The following is a 23,000-nucleotide window of genomic DNA, read 5'->3' as shown; positions in this document are numbered from 1 at the left end:
TTGAAGTGAACAACCTTCCAAGCTTTTTGAAACAATGGAAAAAATAATACCAAATGTTTATTATTACAAACCTAAATCAAAACGGCAGTGATCTTAGTAGTTTGGACCCATTAGAAACGCAATAATTATTTGGAAAGATTATGGCCTCTGTATTTTGTGATACACACGGTATACTGTTCATCGATTATTTAGAAAAAATTAACGATTATTACTGTACATAGGTATAGATAGATATTGAGAAGTCTTAAACACTGCGGCCCAAAGGATCTAATGAGTTGACCTAATCCAACTCCTTTTAGAAAGTCCAGAATATAGGATGGCTGTAACTGCTAGAGATCTTCGTCTTTTATTTCATACATTCCCAGGTGTAGTGTTCTGGAGTTCCATAGAGTCTCACACTTCGAGAGAATGTGGATAGAGGTTTCCTCCTCTGTACAACAAAATCTGCACGCCGCATTATCTGCTAAGTCTAGCGTCTTTAGGTGTCTATTAAAGCGACAGTGCCCCAACAGGACTCCTGTTAGTATACCTAGATTGTTCGTACGTAGGTTGATACATTCAGCAGATCTTCTCTGGTTATAGTTTTCCAAAAGAGTCTTTGTCTTAAACGGTGTGTGAAGTTTAGAGGGAGAGAGTAGTTTTGTTTATCAAGTGGCTGTAACAAATTGTTTGTTTCATGAATGTGATTGCTGCATCGGAAAAAAATATGATTTAGATCAGCACGAGAAATATCATCACAAGTACAGACTGGTGGGGGTATCTCTCATGACCAGTCTTCAGCTATTTCATTTTCCTTCATTCCTTTGTGTCCCGGAATCTGTTATAGGGTAATTTTATTTTTCTTACCTAGCTTGTTTAATACTGTACATAATTAGACTGATTGAAGAAGGAAATAACAAAGAAACGATCTCATAAGAAGAAATAAATAACATTGTGTAGTGTAATATATTCGATTTGTTGACTTGTGCGCGCCTTGCTTAAGAAATTAGAACATTTTCTTTTTTGTTTACTAGAGTATAGATTGATGATTGATTGACGTGTTTTTAGTGGTGATAATCAACAATAAAATAAATTTTTATAACTTTTTAGAATTGTTTGTACAAAAGCATAAAGATTATTATCATACAATAATAAAATTTTAACAAAGACCTTGTTTTGAAGAAACATTTTCACTAATTTAGCTGAAGGATATTCTATTTTAAGCAATGTCTGTTTTGTGTGTAAATTGATTCACCTCCTGGTGGGAACCATTAGGATCTGTTAATCATCTGGTTGGGTGATACAGCGTTGGCTATCTAATTTGAGGACTATTGTATTCATTAAGATTTATGGTACACTATCCTAATGTGGACCCACTCCAAGTATTCCTTAGACACTTGAAGTTCCGTTAACGTATCAAATTAATTTATTTTGTATCGATGTGACTCTCTTATACCATACATATAATTCTTTGCATTTGTACAATAGGATTTTAGGATTCTAAAGTGATCAAATTTGTAAAATTTCCTGATATATTGTTGTTGAAAATGATTGGGAGTAATCATGTTAGAAACGATATACATGTTTCCGCAGACTCGTATATGATTGGAAACTTTTAAAACCTGTTGGCGGGATTTCAGTTTTTAAACCGCGCAGAACTTTTTACAAAGAATGTTTTTTCCGTAATATTAACAATAAGAAAGTTCCCCATTTGGTGCGAACTTAAGTGGACACAGTGTATAACAAAAGTTTGAAACTTGTTTAAAGGAAGCAGATGTAAAAAAAATCTCATGATCTTCTAATTAATTTAGGCATTATATTAATTAATTTATGGAAGATTATCATCATAATGGTCATTTGATTGGAATGAACATTGCACGAGTTTTTTGACAATTGGTCTCAGTAAAAAATTCTTGCACAATTTAAAAATTTTTTTTAAATACTTTCAAATGCAATGGGAATTTGTCAAATTTCCGGATATATTGTTGTTAAAAATGATTGCGACTAATCATGATACATGCTTAGAAACGATATACATGTCTCTGCACATTCGTATATGACCGTAAACATTTAAAATCTGTTGACTGAACTTTTTACAAAAAATATTTTTTTCCGTAATATTAACAATAAGAAAGTTTTCCATATGGTGTGATTTTAAGTGTATAAGAAAAATAGTTAAAAATCTATTTGGATCTTATTAAATTATCATTTCAGCCTTTGTCTTGTCCACCATCTATGCATTTTATAACAACAACAAGAGCAAATAAAACCAACAAATCTAGATATTTGATAAGAGGTGATTCTGAAGGCATTGTGATGGTATGGAGCATACCTGAAATATCTGCAGCGCAATTAGAGGAAATCCAAAGACAGAAACTACCTCAACCAGTAACAATGAAAGCCACCCTTACCACAAGTTTGACAGAAGCGTGGGCGGGAATGAATCCGAGTCCAGTTGGTATATTGGATCAACTTGAAAAACAGGAATGTCAGTGTTAGTATCAAACATCTACTCCTCGAAATTTTATTAAAAGTTTTTCATATTTCAGCTGTTAAATTGACTGCAAGTATTTACCTACCCTTGCAAAGTAGATTAGTTGTTGGACGGGAAGATGGATCGATAATTATTGTACCAGCAAATCAAACAGTTATGTTGCAATTACTCCATGGAAATCATCAACAATTTAACGGTAATATTTATAACAAAAAATTGTTTGTTTAGGAAAAAAATTTACTTTGAATTAAAATTATGTCTTTTTCAGGTTGGCCTCAACATCAAATTTTATCCGGGCATGGGGGCAGGGTGAACTGTTTATTATATCCTCACAGAGAACATTCTAGATATGATAAAAATCATTTAGTATCTGGTGGAGTAGATTTCGCTGTTTGTTTATGGGATTTATATGGTGGTACATTGCTACATAGATTTTGTGTCCATGCTGGGGAGATTACACAATTATTAGTACCTCCGAATAACTGCAGCGTGAGTAAAAACTAATATAACTTAAATGTGTGTATAATAGGGTGGGTCAAAAAAATTCAATAATTTTTTTTTCCATCAAAATAGAAAAATGGACACCTTATAAAAAATTCTCACGATATATGAGAGAAAGATCCTCTGCATCGCAGTTTTTTTGTTTTTTACTCAGTCCATTAGAAAAAAATTCATACCTTATCATTAATTGATTGTCAAACGTAAGGTGACGACTAGGGTTACCAGACGACCGTTTTTAAATAACTGTATTGATTTTTATAAATAAGTTAAAACCAATAAAAATATATCAAAACTGATTTGCTCATCGAAGAAATATAAAAAATAAAGAATGCCACTATATAATTTTGTTTTTTATTTGTCTCAAGTACATAACTAATTTTTTCCAAACCTGTAAGAGTTGTCAAAAAAACTTTAGTAACAAAAGTTTTCTGTATTTAAAGGTATTTATAGATTATTGACTTTTGGATTCTTCAGGGTGTCCCAAATCTTCAGTATCGACATCAACTTTGGAATTTTAAATGGAACACCCTAAATTTCATTTCGTTTTTTGATTTTGTGGTAAAAACAAAGGCAACTTACATAAGATCGACCTATTTGATTTCTGCAGGGCTTAGGAAATATTTAAGGTTATTTGAATGTTTATTGAAAAATCATTATATTTGGAAAATTCCGCAAAATGAAAAGGAGCTTAACTGGCATCATTTGCAAAATGAATTTACAAACACAAAACTTTGGTTTAATGAATTTTTGTGATTTTCGGGTCTAGAATCTTTTTTTACTGTATGAATTTCAAATTTTGTAGATAACAAAATCTCTTTTTTGAAATAGCACACACTGTATATTATACCTTTAATAAAAAGGTATAATATAATAAGAATAAGAATACATAAAAATAAGAATACATACACGTCTTATACCTATATATAATTATTGTGGAATTATTTGATTTTTTCTCATTTTTTTTCTTGCATTTCTTCCACTCTGAGTATTGTATTTTTGAAAAAAAAACTAAATAGAAAATGTTAATCAAAAACAAAAAGCTATAAAAATATCTTACTGTCAAACGAATATTTTTATTAAAAATAATTTTAAAAAATCATTTACTTGCATCTCGAGAGATTTAAAGTATGAATATGCAGAAAATTAATAAAATATACTCAATTAAAATACCTTAATCATATTTAAAACAGTTTGTTTTCTAGTTATCCCCAATTTTCTGCAATGCAGGTAGTATACCTCGCCTCCATGCTTCGCATTGTACCAGTTTAATGGAAATAATTAATTTCCTCTCGAATTTTTTCTTTCTGTTCTGCCACTGTATAATTATTTCAATTTTTGTATACCCCATATTTTTAATTGATATCGATACTGAAGAATTGGGACACCCTGTATAATCCAAAAGTCAATAATCTAAAAATTCCTTTAAATGCAAAGAACTTTTGTGATTAAAGTTTTTTGATAAATCTTACAGGTTTGGAGAAAAATATATGGGTCTTCACCTATGTTTGTCACCCTGTACAATCAATTAATGATTGGGTATGAATTTTTTTCTAATGGACTGTGAAAAAAATAAAAAGGGATCCTATTAAAATGAAGAGCTTATATATGGAGAAAATTTTTTTGATGTGTCTAACAACTCATTTGTCCATATTACTTGTTAGCAAAAAAAATAGTTGATTTTTTGACCCACCCTAATGTATAATTGTTATTTGACCCTGTATATGAATTTGTTATTGTTAAAAATCCATTTCAATATTTGGATCCGAGTTTAGTAACGATATTTCTAGAACTTCAAATACGGTTTGAATTTTTTTTTGTAGGCTCGGATTCAAAAGTGCATTTGTTCTGTAGCGTCCGATCATTCTGTCACTTTACTTAGTTTAGCGGAAAGGAAATGCGTATGCCTAGCTTCGAGACATCTTTTTCCAGTAACGACAATTAAATGGAGACCTAACGATGATTTCATGATAATAGGATGTTCCGATGGTACCGTTTACGTTTGGCAAATGGAAACGGGTCATTTGGATAGGGTGTTACAAGGTATAGCGGCCGAGGAGGTGTTGTATGCTTGTGAAGAGAATGAAGCGAATAACACATCGTCGGAAGTTGGATTGGCGAATCCAGCTGTACACTTTTTTAGGTGATTATAAACTATGTGAATCGAATTTTTGTAATCTACGTTATTTTTTTTATTATTCTTATAGAGGATTAAGACACAGAAATTTGTCAGCTATAAGGCATGCCACACAACGAGGTTTGCATCAGCTACAAATGCTCGGAGCCCATACGAACAATGATGATCCTCATATGCAAAGGAATCACAATTCTCCACTGTCAATACAAGGCCTAAGAACAAATCCCAAAGGTGAATTGTTTTAATGTTTAATTTTGATGAAATCTAAGAAGTTATAAATTCAGGAAGAATTAAATTTATAGTTTAATTACTAAATTTGAATAAATATTTTAGATCCTGAAAGTCATATCCTTTTCTTCGATATAGAAGCTTTAATAATCGAATTATTAAGCGAAGAATATGAAACAATGTCTCCGGGTAGTCTTGAAGCAGCTGGATTAATAAACGCATCAGAATATTTGAAAGTAGCAGCTTTGACTCAAAGCGCAAGTCCTGATGCACATAAAAAGATTGCCGGTAAGTGGGTACTACTAATATCTTGTTTATATTCACACACTGTATTATCACAGTTTTTAATTATCAACAAAAATATTTCTAGAACCACTTTATAACTTACATTTTAATATATACCAAATTCTAATAGTATTAGGCTAGAATCTTCTTCGTCTTCTTGTTTCGTTTCACCTTTTTAGGTATTCAGTTTATATCTCTGGACCCTCCTGCATCATTCTCTTCTTTTATGCCCATTTCCCTAATTTGATTAATCTATTTCTTCTTCCTTCGTTTTTAATTGGTACATCTAACCTCCATTATACTTCTCTTTAATCTGACTTGATATATTCATAACAATTAATTTTTCCTATTTTCCGTTTTTGTTTTGTCGTATTTCCTGTTTATCCTGGGCCGCTTAGTTTTCAGATAGATTTTGTACCATTGCCATCTTATTTCTGCTATCTGTTGTCCCTCAAATTCATTTCTTTTTTTTTTCTTTCTTTTTTTCTTCCATAACGATTCAGTTTTTCTTGACATTTTTTCCTTTATTGATTGTTGTTTTGTTACATTTTTCATGTTTCTTTTCTCCATCCAGTCCTATTAAGATTTCTAGCTATTTGATGTTTTTCCTTTTTTGTTCCAATTTCCTTTATATAATTTATTAATTTTTTGATCTCCTTTGTTTTTTATTCATCCAATTCAAATGTTTCCTGCTATTGTTTTTCCTATTATCGATTTTTGTTTGTTATATTTCTAGGGTCTTCATTCTTTATCCTGTCCTACTTAGTTTTCCAGTTATTCTTGTTAGGTGTTCTGAGTCTATTATATTTACATGTCTCTTATTTTCTTGTCATTTTCTACTACCTTTTTAGGTATTGTATGATGCTTCTAATAGCTTTTATACCATATTACTTGTACCATTTTCTTTTCTCCTGTTTTTATTTCTTAATCCTCTATTTCTTTGTTTTATTGTTCCTTTACTCTACTACTTATCACGTTATAATTTTTCCATAGCAATTCAGATGGTTTTTGCTATTGTTTCTATTATTAATTTTTATTTTGTTACTTCTCTATCGCCATAGCTCTTTTTCTTGTCCCACACAGTTATGCAGATATTCATAAGCATTTCATTTCTTCGTGTTTTTTATCTCATTTCCATAAAAATATCAGGGGGTGTAGATTAGGGTTTAGGTTGTTCTTGTGTCATTGACTTTTCCTTTATTACTTTCTTTGTCTCGATTTCTGTTTTTTATATATCGAGTCAGTTGTTTCTTGCTATTATTTTTCTATTATCAATTCAATGTTTTGTTACTTTCCTTTCTTCATCCTGTCCTATTTAGATTCCTAGCTATTTGTTGTTCTTGCCTCTTTTTGCTCCAAGTTCCTTTATTTGATCTATTCATTTCTGGACCTCCGTCTTTGTTTTTTATTATTGTTTCTTATTTCCAGTCTTTTTCTTGTTAATCCAACTCAAATCCATAATAATTCAACAGTTTCTTGCTATTTTTCTCCATTATTGATTGTTGTTTTGTTACAATTCTTATGTTTCCTTTCTTTATCCTGTCCTATTTAATTTTCTAGCTATTTGTTGTTTTTCCTTTTTTCGCTCCAATTTCTTCTATTTGATTTATTCATTTCTTGATATCCCTCTTTGTTTTTTATTTTTTCCTACCTCATTGATTTTTCTCGTTTTTCTGTTTTTAGCTTAAATCCATAGTAATCAGATGTTTCTTGCTTACTTTTTCTATTATCAATTCTTGTTTTGTCACTTTCCTTTCTTTATCCTGTCCTATTTAGATTCCTAGCTATTTGTTGTTTTTTTCCTTTTTATGCTCAAAGTTCCTTTATTTGATCTATTTATTACTTTTGGTTTTTTATTATTGTTTCTTACTTCCAGTCTTTTTCTTGTCAATCCAACTCAAATCCATAGTAATTCAGCTGTTTCTTGCTAATTAGTTCCTTTTTTATTGTTGTTCTCATGTTCTCTTTCTTTATTCCCTTTTCCAGCTATTCTTAGATATTTAATTCCTATTATGTTCATTTTTTAAATCTTCTTTCTTCCTTATTGTTCAATTATCTGCTGTTATGTTAGAAATTGTATTGTTACTATTCATATTTCACATCCATCTTTATATTTTGATGTCGTAACATCTTTTAGTACGTTGTAAATTTTTGTTTGTTAGAATTAATCTAGGAGTTGGAAAATTTATCTCTCGCAATATGGCTGTGTTATTAGTGAAAGCATATTACTTGAAATGTAAGTAATATTTTGTTCAAAAATCTTTTGACTAAGTTGTCCCGCACACTTTTCCATTCACAATAATATATATATATATATATATATATATATATATATATATATATATATATATATATTTATATATATATATATATATATATATATAAATAAATAAAATAAACTAACATTCATTGTTTTCTGTGCAAGATTTTTTTGGGAAGATGAAAAATAAAGCTGAAAATATGGAAATGATTATTAAGGAAAAAGACAAACATGGTAAATAGTTTGTATATTTATTGTAGAACCCCCATTTTTTCAATTAATTTCTATCATATGTTCTACATTGTTTTTGTTCAAATCCTGTCCATTTTTGTTAAATATATAAAACAAAATACGTTGAATTTTATTTTCAATTGGAACAAATTTCCTTTAGCATTCACACTTTTCATTATTTCATATTCCCGAAGCTAGTTTTTGTTTTTAAATCAAAGATTAGTTGTTATATTTCACTAATTGTTTGTAAAACATTATGTTGGACATACCTCATTAGTGTTTAAAATTCACATAATATCATGTTTTTTATTTATTTATGATATAAATAAATGAAATCAAACCTTATAATTTATCTTACTTATGATCACCTTGTAAAGAAATAGATATTAAAATAACAAAGAAATCAAATATTATGGAACTGAAAACATAGATCTTAAAAGGACCTTAATATATTTAAAAATAGCAGAAGCTTCTCACATATCTAGAGCTTAGAGCACTTAATCAGATTTCACTTTATTATTTTTCTCATAATTATTATATATATTAGTAAATGTCAAAAACAATTTTATATGAATGTGGAAAGACATCTACGAACTATAGATTTGAATCAAGGGTAGTAAATAGTGTCCTTAATGTACTTACGAAGGATGGTGCCTAAAATAATGTAATACGAGACAGAAAAACTAATATTAAAAATAGAACATCAGCAATTAATACGGATAAGAATATGGATAGAATTAGTGATAACAGTGAAAGTAAGGAAAATGAAACAAAAATTGAAATGTGAAAATTACCAATGCTCACTAAAGGAAGTTGAAAGCCATTCCTATTGATTTAAGGGCTATGGTATTATTGACCGCTAACGTACTAAAAGAAATTTCAACAAAAAAATTCACATTCGGCAATTTCTATGTGCTGAATACCAAGTTATACAAATGGTTCAAATCTAGTGCAAGGAGCTGGGTTGCGCATTTTTAGCAGAGTTACTAAACATATATGCTCAGGAGTGTTTAAAGAGAAAAAGAGTCCTTGAAATCCTTGAAATTGCACGTTCAAGCTAGCAAGGGAGTGAAAATAAACTCTAAAAGCACTAGGTAACAGAAACAAAGTCTACCAGACAACCGAGGTATACCATCCAATAAGGAAGCTGACAGCTTTGCCAAAAAAGAGGGATTATTTTGGATTAGAGTCCAACTGTGGTCTCATGAGATGTCACATCAACAATGTCCTCAACAGATGGAGTCTCATTGAGCAACAGATAGCAGAACATTTACTCTGTGAATATCATTTCATTTGGTACCACAAAGGAGTAGTGCTAAAACTTTGGAAACAAAGGCAAGAAAACCCAGAATTATAAGTTCTTTTGGGAAAAGTCTACGTATTTTGGTGACACAACAATGAGATGCATAAAATATCTTTTCAGGTATAGGTGTAGACCGTAGAAAGCCAAAATGACATCGCATAATCATAAATTATGAAATTGAATGATATTTCATCGTTTTCACTTTTTTGTTATTTATCTTTATCTTTATCTTTATTCAAAGTAGTGAACTTCGAAAATTTTTTCTTTTTTTATTGTCTTTCTACCAATTTTCCCATGGGTTGTAGTTGAAATGGCGTTTTTCACACATATTTTTGTAGGAATTTTAGCAAAAATGAAAGAAGGTGCAGAATCCGCTATAGCAAAAGCCGAAAGTGTTTTAAAACATTCCGGAGAACACTTCAAAGGTAGTCTATGAATTGCTAATGGTGTTTTTTTTGTTTGTCGGAATTTTATTTTCTATTTGTTTTGCTTTTATGGTTTTTCGCATTTTTTAGGTTTTTTAAAATAGTTTCCTTGGTTTTAAGATTTGAATGTTGGTGCAATTATGTTTGAATTATAGTAGTAACAAAGGCTTAATTTCATTGTTGGAATTTTTTAACATAAATATCTACCAAAAACCATAATATATCAAATTTTCCAGAAGGACATGAATCGACTTCCAAAAATAGCAAACCAAATACATTAGGACCCCTCGAAGCTAGTCATGGTATGGAAATAGCACAACTGCTTCTATCTTTATTACATTCATGGGGTTTGGATAGTGATTTAGATCGAGTGTGCCAAGTCAAACTTGGTTTGCTACGGCCCATGGTAATTATTTATTTTTTTCAATATTTTGTTCATTATAATGGATCAAAAATTCTCTATCTTTAAGAAATATTCCTATTTCTTGTGTATCTTCAATTCTTGTTGTTTCAAAAAAAACTTAAGCGGTAATAGTGAGTAATGAATGATAATTGTGTGCTTTTTAGAAACATTTGGGTAATAAAAAGATATTTAAACATTTTAACTAATTCCACATTCTTGTATTATTTGTAGGTACCAATATCCTATGGGGTTCTTTCCAAGGCGAATCACATGTCACTCTTCCTACCGACATGGCACAATACAATACCAGTAGACGAAGAGCCTCTTCCAAACGATTTATCTCTCACGAACAGCATACCACCCGAGTTGATAAGACAAGAACAAGTCACTAGAATATTTACATCTCGAACTCATTGGGAACTTAGTACAACATTAACTACTAACCATCTTTTGGCAATAATCGCTCTTAGTCATACTTTAATGTCGATGAGCAATGCTACTTTTGTTCCCGAACAAGAACGAAATAGAAAATTACATAGGTAAGCATGTCTCATCTACTGGTTCATTGCACTATTATTGCAATTGGTGCTTTGGAGAATAATTACCACAAACGCTCGATTTTTTACCGCCAAGTTTGAAGATACCGACACCCAACAAGTAAAGCATGTTGCGATATTCTCTAAAGGTACTAAGGGTTACTGAATGATGTTCACTGTTTGTCTAAGAACGTCGAAAAATGACACAAAGCAATGTCACATGGTACAATCCATTTGTAACATATTTGTGCATCTTAACATTGCTGCGGATTTTAAATTACCTTTGATCAAAAAACCAAATGGTGATCCGTTGCACAACAGACACTGATACACCCTCATAGCTATAAGTATACCCAAAAGCAAGTTTACTCGGTTCCGGATGTTTTTTATGATTGGTAACATACAATGCAGCCACTTCCAATTCCGGTCTATATTCAAACCACCTTCGTTTAACTTAATCACTCTTGGAGCCTCAGTTTATATAATAAATCAATTTTTAGGCAATCCACTCGCGTAAATTGGTCTAAGACTGATGAAGAACACGAAGAAATGTTTACACAGCAACAAGCTCAAATCAAACAAGGATGGTCTCTATTGGCAACTTTACACTGTGTCCTTTTACCTGATAAGGTATAAATAAAATGTTTTATTTTCTTAAATCATCATAAACTTGAGGTAAAATTTCTTTTATTAATAATTTTTATGGCATTTACTATGTCATTCCAAGATATTTCGTCTCCACTTAAGTAACTATTGATTAGTCACCTGTACTAACTTCAGAGAAGGTTGTTGGTAATTTCAAATTAGTACTTATATCGCTCTAAAATACTTAGACAATTATAACACTCTGCCACGCCGATAAACTTTTATTGGTATTCAGGTGAAATCATGAAGAAATAATCTGTGCAAAGATATAAACGGCCATAAACACACTAAAAATTACTATTATGGAGAGTAACTCTCAACCAAACCAGGTAAAACAATACAGTCCCGTCCCACTGCATCTCCTTGATGCAACACAACTGATATATTCCAAGGAAGTTAGGTATCTAAGAACTATACTGGAATAAACACTTGCTTGAAACTATCGTCTAGGCGAGATAATCCCCAAAGCCACTGAGTCTGTATGGAATTGTGGAAAGTTCGTAGGCAAGACATGGGAACTTGAGCCTAAGCAAGTCGAAGTCGCATTTTAGTCGATGGTTTAAGTAGGAAGGAATAGTGCTAACACCTTTGTACAAAAATAGTCTCTTTTGGGAGGATTTTACATATTTTGGAGGCAGAACAATGAGGTGCAGAGCATTAAAAACTTTTTATGTATAGGTGCAGAGTGTCTGGAAAGTAAAATGTAGGATACTGAAAATCTGTAGCATTATTTTTGAAAAAAAAAAAGATAGTAATAGTAAAGTTATTTGTCCTTGGGATATTAACATACTGTAGATAATAGAAAATGAATTTTTAATCTTTTACTGTTGGTAATTCCCAATTTTTGATTGATAACCAAATCAGTGGAAGCAATAGTGTAACTAAAATGAAGTACTGCTGCAGGCATTACTAGTTACTATGTTTATAATTATCTTCCAGGTTGTCGAACATGGTGCAAAGAACTTCAAGAGACCCCAAGTCGAAATGATGGTAAAGAGATGGCAACATCATTGTGTAGAAGTTCGAGAGGCTGCGCAAACTTTATTATTGGCGGAGTTGTCCAGGTAAATTTGGTATTAATTATATGTTGGTTTTATAAAATAGTATCTCCATTTTGATATCATTAAATCAATGTATTCATTATATTTGCAGAATGGGTCCAAAAGGTAGAAAGCAACTAGTGGAATCATGGGCGCAATACCTTCCACAATTTACCCACATTGAAACTATCAACCAACAAGTAAATTCTCCGGTACAACAAACTAATGGAAATGCCAATCAACAACCGCACACTCCTGATCCAGTGGTAAGTTTTCCATTTCGTTTTTCTTTAAAAAGATGTGTCAATAATTGGTTGTAGGACGAGGAATTCGAGGAGGAAGAAGAAGAACAAATTCGAAAACCGTCCAGTCTATCAGAGCTAAAGAAGAAGCAATCGACTGCTGTAATAATTTTAGGTGTAATAGGAGCCGAATTCGGACAGGACATCACGTGTAGTGATAATAATAAAAGACGTATGAGCGAAGATAGAAGAAAAAGTTCTGTGGTTGAAGGATTCGGTAAGAATGGTTTTTATTTATTTTGGAAAGCTTCATTTCCATATAGTCAATCAAGAACGAGCCTAGGACTATTGCTAAACAGATAACAAGTACGATTATTATTGAAGTCGGCATCATCAATTTTTCCTTTTCTATTTGTAACATCAGAAATTTATCTCCAGCTACATATCTGGATGATCTTGCTGGAATTAGTTTAAACGCAATTTAACTAAACTTGTCGAATATTTCAGGCCCAGGTAACAATAATCTAGCAAGACTGACTTCAATGGCGCTATCTCATTTGCTGCTAGCCCCTCCTTCCCCCAAATTGCCAGCACACATTCCGTTAAGAAGAGCCGCCATCGACCTCATAGGCAGAGGCTTCACTGTATGGGCCCCATTTTTAGATATTAGTAAAGTATTGATAGGTGAGATGTTCAATATGTAATAAACAATTATAATTCTAATCAATAATGAATAATATTTTGAAATAAATGTTTTTAGGTCTGTTAGAACTATGTTCGGAGGCAGACAGGCTAGTACCTAGTATGACCTACGGACTACCTCTTACACCTCAAGCTGATTCGTGCAGGACAGCTAGGCATGCACTAACACTTATAGCTACTGCTAGGTAATTTTTTTCAAAATAAATAAATAATGATCAAGGTTTCACACACAAAAGAAAAACTTTTTCTAGCCCTTACTTAGCTTTAAGTTTGCAGAATGGTGTTTTATAATAGTGCTCAGGTTCTTTGTATCCACTAGAAAAATTACTAAACCTTTGTCCGATGAACTGACAATATGGGAGTTGTAAAAATAACAGAACAAGCTTTTTACAATCTGATTGAGTTAACGTTGAATTATTTTTTCCAGAAGAGTAACTGGCAGTATGATAAATCTCACAGTGATTTGGCTTGTGGCCGGCCTATTTCTCTTCGATCATTTCTGAACTATTGTCTCTCAATCTTGATTATGTTCCATAGCTTTATTCTTCTTATATTAACTTGGAGATTGATTCTTCAAAGTATTCATTTGCCATGGTTTATAACCAAGAATTATACTTTTATTAACCTGTCACAGTGACATAGAGCTTGCTTCTTCCGATCGACAAAATCTACATAAGAACACCTCTTTAACCATATCAATTTTAGAAGCTGTTTGATATTATAGTACCCTGCTGGCACCGTCGCAACAGTCTTGAATGTTTTAGTTTGTTACTTGGTCTGCAATGAATTTTGGCGATTGTTATAAACTTCTGTACTTGTCTTCCTGCACCATGACCTAAAGTTATATTCCACCAATTCTATAACAAAAGAGTTGTGGTGCAAGAAATTGCATTTTTGCAGCTTATTTTGACATTTTGATGTCCTCATACTGCAGTACCCAGGGTGTTATAAACACATACACACTCTCACTCTAGCCTAGAGGTGACATCTACAGAATTGAGTGCTTTTAACACTGTATGATGTGGTATGCTATTTTTTCTATCTGAAAAATTGTGGTACCTTCAGTTTGGTTTATGAATAAGATATCTTATGACTTCTTTAAACCATCCATATATCAGCTTGGTTTTTCCTGGATGGGTACAGTCTTCCCTACCTGGTATAGATATTTTGAATTTATTTTTGAAGCTGTATCGTGTGATTGTTGCATCAATGTGGTTGGTTTATGTGATTTAAATGATTGTAAGTATTTTCGGGGGATTTCTTGGAATGTAAAGAAAAAAAATATCCTAAAAAGAAGAAAAAAAAATTTGCATCCGTATTTTAGGCCAGCTGCATTTATAACCACAATGGCCAAAGAAGTTGCTAGATATAACGCCATACAACAAAATGCGCAAACTCTGAACATTAACATGAATAACAACGTGTTGCATAAAGCTAAACCTGAAATTCTTAGGGGAGTCGAATTGTTGATAGAGAAAATGCAAAACGAAATGTCAGACCTTCTTGTCGAAGTAAGTTGAAATAAATGTTCTTATACACATGATTTATAAATCGGCTTTTAATTTCAGTTAATGGATATAATACTGCATTGTTTGGATCCAAGTCAATTGAAAAATAAAGGATTACAGGACGTGTTTCCAGCTGTTTGTAGATTCAGTCAAGTATCACATTGTCCAGCCACAAGGAGGATAGCGGGTGAGAAATATTTTACATAATCTAACACAATGTGATATGTTTATTGGTTATATTTTTATGAAAGTTTGATTAGGAGGATTAGAGATTGGATCCCAAGTTTGTTTTTTGATTATGCATTCTTTGAATATACCAAAAGTTTCCAAAATTTTTTCCTTGTAAACCACTTGTTACTAATTTTAATTGATACATTTACACCATATTACCAACTCTTAAAAATCAGATCTAACTATGGAAATTCAAATACACTCCTGGGGAAGAATATATGGACGAATTAAAATGAAATTGGAAATATGAAATAATAGAGAAATTGATGAAATACTAGGTAATGAAAACATCGTCAGATGTATTAAAACCCAAAAGTAAAGATGGTTTGACCACATTCAAAGAATAGCAGTAGCAGCAGTAAAAAAGTAAACCTTATATCAGATGGACCCTTCAAGTTCGCAGACTTAAAAATAATTAATGTGAGAGGATGTTTGGACGCGAATTGTCGAGCAGGCGAAGACTTACACCAAGCTGTACTAACAATTGGTAAGGTAAGGTCGGAATAACAGTTACACTGTTGTGGCTACTAGGCCATACTGAAGTAGAAATAAATTAGACAGAAGATGCTACAGGGTAACTATGATAATATGATGAACCCTTAGTAGGATGTGAACTCTTCTGAGGAATTGGCTACATGACAATACAGAAAACACTGTAAAAGGAGAAATATAGGAACAAAATTAGTTACTTGAACAATTTGCAGGGGTTCAGATAGGCTAAGATACTTCTGAGAAACTATAACCAAAGAAGATCTATTGAATGCATCAAAAATAATTCCTGATGTTAACAGGATAGGGGTTAATAGATTAGATGTAAACGAGCTTGCCCAATAACACAGCAAGAAAAGAGGATTCAATAGATTCTTTAGGTCGCAGTACTGGAAAGAGACCAGATTGTGTGAGTCAGAAAACTACCATCCTGATACTTTTGAATGCAATGTAACACACAATATCGGGACACAACAACTTGGAAGAATATTGAATAGAGCAGGAGGACTTACTTAGAAGATTCGTTGAAGGATTAGGAATAGAAGGAATACTAGTAGCAAGCCTTTAGAAACTGTACCTAGAAGGGCTCAATAGATTTTTTAGGTCTCAATGAATTGTCACTCTATTAAGTATATATGATATGCTAAAATTTTTAGTAAAGTAAATTATTTATTTATACATTAAAACGACATTTGTTACAAAAAAAGTTCATTTGAATTGTGAAATTCATTTTTAATTTTATTATTTGTAGTTGGATCTCATACTGGTTCACTTACTCTCTATGAACTTCGACAAGGAAAATGTGTGAATATACGAGCGCATTCTTCTGCAGTTACTGCGTTGGCATTTAGTCCAGATGGAAAATTTTTAGTTAGTTATGCATCTGGCGACAATAGATTGAGTTTCTGGCAAACCAGCACTGGTAAGTTGTGTATATCATATAGTATATAGGTAGAAGTTCATATACCGATCTGTATTCTACTTTAGGTATGTTCGGTTTGGGCCAATCACAAACGAAGAATGTCAAATCTTACAGCACAGCGCCTATAGCTGACGTGGCTCGATTAAACCCGATGCGTCTCGCTAGATTAATCTGGATGAACAACAGAACTGTATCCCTGATGCTGGCAGACGGATCTGAAACAAGGTTCAACGTGTAACTGAAAGAAAACTTAGGTAATGTGGCCTTTATTATATCGTACAGTTACCTTTCGAATCGCCGTATAATGTTCCAAATTGCGCATGTCTATGGTGTTAGTTTTACCATTATTATACGATTTTTTTTTATCTGTGTAGTGGTATTTTGATCGAGAGTCTACTTCTACTGACAATCTGTATTTATTATATTTTTATATACACAGTATTAGTTTACATTTGATAGGAGTCAGTTAGTTGATTGTAGTACAGAACAATAAATGAACATAGTAAGAAGATAATAAAACGTTGCCAGGTTGCAATAAAAATTTGTAGCATTTTTGGATTTTACTGCAATTGAATTTTGTGATCAAAACGTTTGAGCCGTTTATAACTTTACATTAATAGTGTTACTAATGATATGAAGATAAAAAAAGCGAGAAGAAACCAAAAAAGTTGTATTATCTAGCAATAAGCTCAATTTAGTGTTGTAATGTTGTCATTTCATATGGATCATCACTGTATACATTAGTATTGTAAAACAATGTACACTTTATCTCTTCTTAGTTTCTTCCAATCATGAATCCCTATGGGTATGTCCCTTATCAGAGCTTTTTTTGACATCTAATTCTGAACTCCAGTACCTGTGCTGGTTGCAGTAGAGTTGGATATTTGTTCTTTCAGTTTTAGTATCTAAAAGTATATTTTAGTGTATGCTTGTAATGGTGAGGTGAGGGAAACTAGACTTTTTTCCTCATCTCCACAGAACATACACTTGTCAGTTTCAGCTAGATCTAACCCATAGGATAAGCTAGTGAGGAGCATTTTTCTACACCACAGAAATCAAAAAGTGTTTGTGGTATTTTTTACAAGCAAGCAGCTACAGCGTCCCTGTCAGAAGCTATGTCAACAGTTTTGCCCTTCTTATATAAGTTTTTTCGTGTTAAATGAGATTCTTTCTCCATAGTGTACATTTTAATATGTCCACTCATAGACGAAGTACTTGGATCTAGTGGCGTTAGGTTGAGTTGGCTGTGTCTATTTTGCTACCAGACTACCACATACCTATTTCCTTGAGCTGGTTGAAGTAAATCTTCTTTTGGACACCAATTTTGAAATCTTAGTGCAAAATTATTCAGCAATTGAAAGCATCATATGAAGTCAGTAGTTGTTAATTTTTCTTTCACTTAGTGAGTGCATTGATTCTTGTATAACTAGAGTCCAAATTATTTAAACACGTTTTTTTCAGTACTCACATGCCAACTTCGAGGTAATTAATGAATTGGGAGCTCATTACTTAAATTACTGCTTAACTATTAAAATTCTGGGAAAACTCGGTGTTTACAGCTGATCAATCAATCCCACTCTTTTCAAAAAGTCTAGAATGTGGGATGGCATCAATTGCCAGAGATCTTCGTCTTCTATTTCATACATTCCCAGGTGTAGTGTTCAAAACTTCTGTATACTCTCATACTTCAAGAGAATGTGGGTAGAGGTTTCGTTCACTACTCAACAGAATCTGCACAATGATGATCTGCTATAGCGTTTTCAGGAGTCTATTAAGGCAACAGTGTACTCGCGGAACTCCTGTTGGTATTCTTACTTAGGCTGATACATTCAGGAGATATTCTTTGATTATAGTTTCTCAGGAATGTATTTGCCTGTCTCAGCCCCTGTAGGTTGTCCCAATAATTGATTTTACCCCTATCTACCTTCTTTTCCAATGCTTTTTCTATTATAATGTCGCTGATACTGATACTTTAGCGAATCTTATCAGCTATTTCGTTTCTCTCCATTCTTGTGTGCTCCTAAATCCATTGCAGGATAACTTTTTTAAATTTTTCTTGCTTAATCCGTTCAACTTGTCCAAGCATTCCCAAACTACTTTGATTTCATGATATTGGAGCTTAGAGCTTTAATGGTTGTTTGGCTGTAGGACAGGATGACGATTTCCTATCTAGATTGAACTGGACACATTTTTAAATTGCATAAATATCTGCTGGGTGTGTACTCCAGGCTTTCGGAGTGTTTGGTTCTATGCCTGTACACTCTTATTCCATTTCTGTTGTTTTAAAGCCATCCGTGTAACATTTGATGGTGTTTCTGTTCATTTCTCATATGGTGTTTTGATCCCACTTGCTTCCTTAGTATTGAGGTGATTTTTTTCTCAAAGCTAAACTTTATTGGTATTTAATCTTGAGACGCTTATTGGAGGTACTCATATTTTCGCCATAAAAACAAATTGGGATATGATACTATCATTGTCTCAAATCGGCCTTTTATGTTATAACCCATACGTCTTTTATTATAAAATGTCTGTGGCTTGCCTTAACCCCAAAACTCTTATAAGGTGGTGATAGTGTTTCAATGCTAGATAGTCTTGTAGATTTTCTCACAAATGTACTTTGTACGATTCCCTTTTATGTCTTCAAGGTCCTTATCATCTTGTTGTTTGTTGTTCATTTACAGATTATAAACGCAAATCTTTTTTCCTACTTAGTTTAAGATATTTAAGTGAAATTGATTAGTCAATAACATATTTATTCGGTGGAATTAGATACTCGATGGAAATAAAAAATGAAAATAAAAAACGACGAGCGACAATAATTTGAAAATGACGATCGTTATTCAAAAAAAAAAGATAAAGATATATTATAATTACTTTAAAAAATTGAGCTGAATAGGGAAATATTTATCATACAATGCTTCAGACTAATGTGCCTACAAAGTACATATTATTTTGTATATATTTTTTTAATTTTAATTTATTCCAATTTTACAATAATACATTAATATATGAAAAAGTTTTATTGGATTTTATGTTTTTGCTTAAGATCTCACGGAGTCGATACAAAAGGCGCTTTTGAACGTTTTATTTCTGGTTCTAAGTAAATAATTCTTGAGAATTTATGTGTAGAACTTCAATTGACTCTAGAAATACTGCATTAACTATTCTTAATTCACTTTTCCAGTTGATTATAATTTTATTGTAGTTTTTGTAAAAAAGCAAAGATATTGTACATCTAGTAGGCATTTTCAAAAATTGTTGGTTTCTCGTTTACAATTTTTTTCAAAAAGTTGTGAAATAGTGTATACGATAACATTTATTTTCGCATGAATATTATATCTTTCATAAATTATAAAAAAACCTGTACATTGATGAAATTTTAATGAAGCTATATGGTATATAATGTATCTAGTGAAAGCATGTTAATGTACTTTTCATTTTTAGTTAAAATATTCATTGTGGTAAGTGTAAAAAATTTTCTCTACAAAATATGACTTTGTTGGATATTTTTATATAAAATATGTTGAATATAGCAAAAGTTTCAAATTCTTGTCATATAGTTTGTTGTATTTTGGACAAACTACAATGACTTTCTCATTAAACTTCTTCTATTTTCTTTATTCAATATATTTCACTAGGAATTGGTTGTACCTCCAGCTCCTGTACCAACTGCTACTACTCCTATTCCTTTTCTAGAGGACAAACTATTATCTAAAAGGTCTTTTCTATCATTGAGAGACTAAGACTATAGTATTAGGTTTCATAATATATTTGGACAAACTAAAATGACTTTCACCGTTTACAACCAAATCATTTGGAGTCTCATTACACTTCTATTTTCTTTCGATATATTTCAGCTACTTTCAGAGAACTTACCAACTACTACTTTTTTAATGAAAATTCCAACAAAGTCATGTTTAAATTGTAATTTTAACAAATTTTGAATGTGAAATTAGTATTTACTAGTCACCTTTCGAGGTTTACTTTAGCTTTTCACACACAAAAAACCGTTTCCTGTGAAAATTTTAGATGATAGTTTAAATTTTTAAAACGCGTGTTTGAAAATAATAATAACGTTAAAAATCTGTTGTCAAATTTATTTAAATCTAGTCACTTATCCTTCTATCTAATGTCATTTTCTCCTCTTTGTATTATAATAATAATAATAAAATATTCTGTATAAACATTATATGTAAAGTATTAATCTAAAAATTGTTGGCAACAGCAAATGAAAAATATTTTGATTGAAAATTTATTTTTTTTTGTTATGAATAGTGCCTCTTCACGTTATATTAATATATCGAGTAAAATTTTATTATTTATTGTTATGCAGGGCTTAACAAAGATATATTTTCAATAACTAACCATTGTCATATGTCGGTTTTGATAATGTTCTTGAAAAAAACTTCTTTTTAAAACTATTTCTCTATTTTACCTCGATATGAAATTAGACTCGGTAGTAGTTTTACATATAAAGTTGAATCGACTGCTGTGACCTGAAAATTTGAAATAAAAACGCAAAATTTCCAATCTTATCAAAATTTATTGAATCGTTTTCAAAATAGACTTCATTTGGAGCGATACACACCTACCAATGCTAGTTGCTGTTTCCACTTTCCAAGATGGGCTTCAGCTTTGGAAATTTTCTTTGATTTCATCGTTGGAGATAAAAAATAAGAGTAGAGTCTCTATAAGCCTAAAAGGAATCATTTGCTACGACAGTAGAATACTGTGGAGGACTTATTCGAAGAGCTGCTGTATAAAGGCGTTCAGTTCGGTATTGTAATTATAAAAAAATAAAATTACTCACAAGACGTTATGGGGACAATTTAAATGAAAAATTTCAGGTACAGTCATTTAAATATTTGTTTTACTTGTTTTCTCAAACGTTTCTATGCATTTTTGAATGGTTTCCTGATCATGGACAGATGGTCCTTCGAGCCAGATTATGAATCAGAGAAGGCTCGAAGGACCAGATTGTTTTTGCAAAGGTAGTAAATAGTGAGAATATGTTAGTAAAAAGACTGTTTTAATTGTATTAACCTAGGCACTAAATAACAACGAAAATATTCACAATAAATTTTCAATTAAAAGTGAAAAGTAGTATAGTCAATGTTGAAATGATATATATTTATATAAAGTACAAAACTCGTGTATTTGTACGAATATTGCTACGATCTTGTTTTCGTTTTTAAAATTAATTGTGTAAAAGAATTATATGATACTAATTAAATATTTAGATGATTATATCATTTATCGGTATAATGTTTATAAAATATGTATATAAATGTTATTTATTTTTAAAGTTATTAGTTTAGAAAATAAGTATATGAAAAAAATTTATTTTATTCCTATTTAGTGAATGCTGTAAAGTGTTGTTGATCAATTTTTATTAAACAAATTTCAATGATAGAATTTTTTTTTCAATTTGTATTTATTATAAAATACATTTTAAAAATCAGTCGCAAGCTTTAAATAAACTATCCGATGCTGATATTTAATCCTACCATCCAAATAAATTTTATTTCATAATTATAAGTTTTTTTATTTCACAAATGTCATTCATAAATAAGGAAACCCAATTATGCAAATTATATAATCGAAATATGTACAAAAATTCTAAACTAAACCTACATATGCATTTATTAGACAAAGCAAATTGTTGTTAGTTATAAAAACAGTAAAGCACAAAATGTTTTTCGAGTGTTCAATTAGAAAATTTTGTCTCCTATCTGGATATAAAAACTTATAAATTGAAAAACTATCTTGCCACATCAACTGATGTGATAGGGACGTTTTTATAATCTCAAAAAGCGTCAATTGTCTTTGAAGACTGTCTACAAAAATAAACCCTCAATTATCATTACAAAAACAAACGGTCAATTGTCTTTTGGTAAGGTATTTTACAAAAAACAAATGTCTTTGGCGACTGTTTTTTTACACATATAAACCTTCAAATGTCTTCAGAGTCTTACCTAACCTAACCAAACTGTCAATTGTCTTTAGCGACTGTTTTTTACAAAAATAAACCTGACATTGTCTTTAGAGATAGTTTTTTACAAAATAAACCTTCAATTGTCTTAAGAGCCTATCTTTTACACAAATAAACTGTCACTGTCGTTAGAGATTGTCTTTTACAATAACAAACCTTCAATTGTCTTGAGAGACAGTGTTTTACAAAAGCCAAACTGTTAATTATCTTAAGTTAAGTTAAAAGTACTTAATCGAGAAGGTTAAATTGAATTTAATTATTTATTTTTAATTAATAAAACTGCATTGAATCACAACATATGATTCTCCTAAGACTTATAATAGTCAAAGAGTTCAGGAACTGGAAAATTGATAAGAAAGAGCAATAGTCAAGACGTTCTTCGATTTCAGAAACAGATGGGGGTGTGCTTAATGTGAACACATTTGTACAGTCAGAAAATGGACTATTCGA

General features: G+C 31.3%; 1 protein-coding gene across 16 annotated transcripts in view; it reads left to right on the top strand.

Annotated features, from left to right (window-relative positions):
* Positions 1-22,096, top strand: part of LOC130893796 (WD repeat-containing protein 7) — a 36,170-nt gene extending 14,074 nt beyond the window's left edge. For 3 of the 16 annotated variants that reach the window (XM_057800176.1, XM_057800174.1, XM_057800172.1), the window contains 20 exons: positions 2,194-2,473; positions 2,529-2,669; positions 2,742-2,962; positions 4,795-5,114; positions 5,179-5,339; positions 5,442-5,624; positions 8,047-8,115; positions 9,754-9,840; positions 10,077-10,246; positions 10,475-10,782; positions 11,280-11,409; positions 12,364-12,488; positions 12,577-12,730; positions 12,785-12,983; positions 13,214-13,390; positions 13,467-13,593; positions 14,733-14,919; positions 14,977-15,103; positions 16,388-16,558; positions 16,624-22,096. In XM_057800176.1, the coding sequence (XP_057656159.1) occupies positions 2,194-2,473; positions 2,529-2,669; positions 2,742-2,962; positions 4,795-5,114; positions 5,179-5,339; positions 5,442-5,624; positions 8,047-8,115; positions 9,754-9,840; positions 10,077-10,246; positions 10,475-10,782; positions 11,280-11,409; positions 12,364-12,488; positions 12,577-12,730; positions 12,785-12,983; positions 13,214-13,390; positions 13,467-13,593; positions 14,733-14,919; positions 14,977-15,103; positions 16,388-16,558; positions 16,624-16,796 (3,510 nt within the window). In that variant the 3' untranslated portion in view covers positions 16,797-22,096. The remainder of the gene's footprint in view (positions 1-2,193; positions 2,474-2,528; positions 2,670-2,741; positions 2,963-4,794; positions 5,115-5,178; positions 5,340-5,441; positions 5,625-8,046; positions 8,116-9,753; positions 9,841-10,076; positions 10,247-10,474; positions 10,783-11,279; positions 11,410-12,363; positions 12,489-12,576; positions 12,731-12,784; positions 12,984-13,213; positions 13,391-13,466; positions 13,594-14,732; positions 14,920-14,976; positions 15,104-16,387; positions 16,559-16,623) is intronic. The other 13 variants (XM_057800184.1, XM_057800186.1, XM_057800182.1 and 10 more) reach the window with 6 other exon arrangements.
* The last annotated feature ends 904 nt before the right edge of the window (positions 22,097-23,000 follow it).

The sequence above is a fragment of the Diorhabda carinulata genome, chromosome 5 (assembly GCF_026250575.1).
Source record: "Diorhabda carinulata isolate Delta chromosome 5, icDioCari1.1, whole genome shotgun sequence".
Classification (NCBI taxonomy): Eukaryota; Metazoa; Arthropoda; class Insecta; order Coleoptera; family Chrysomelidae; genus Diorhabda; species Diorhabda carinulata.
The sequence above is the reverse complement of the archived record's forward strand: the minus strand, read 5'-3'. Positions and strand labels throughout refer to the sequence as shown.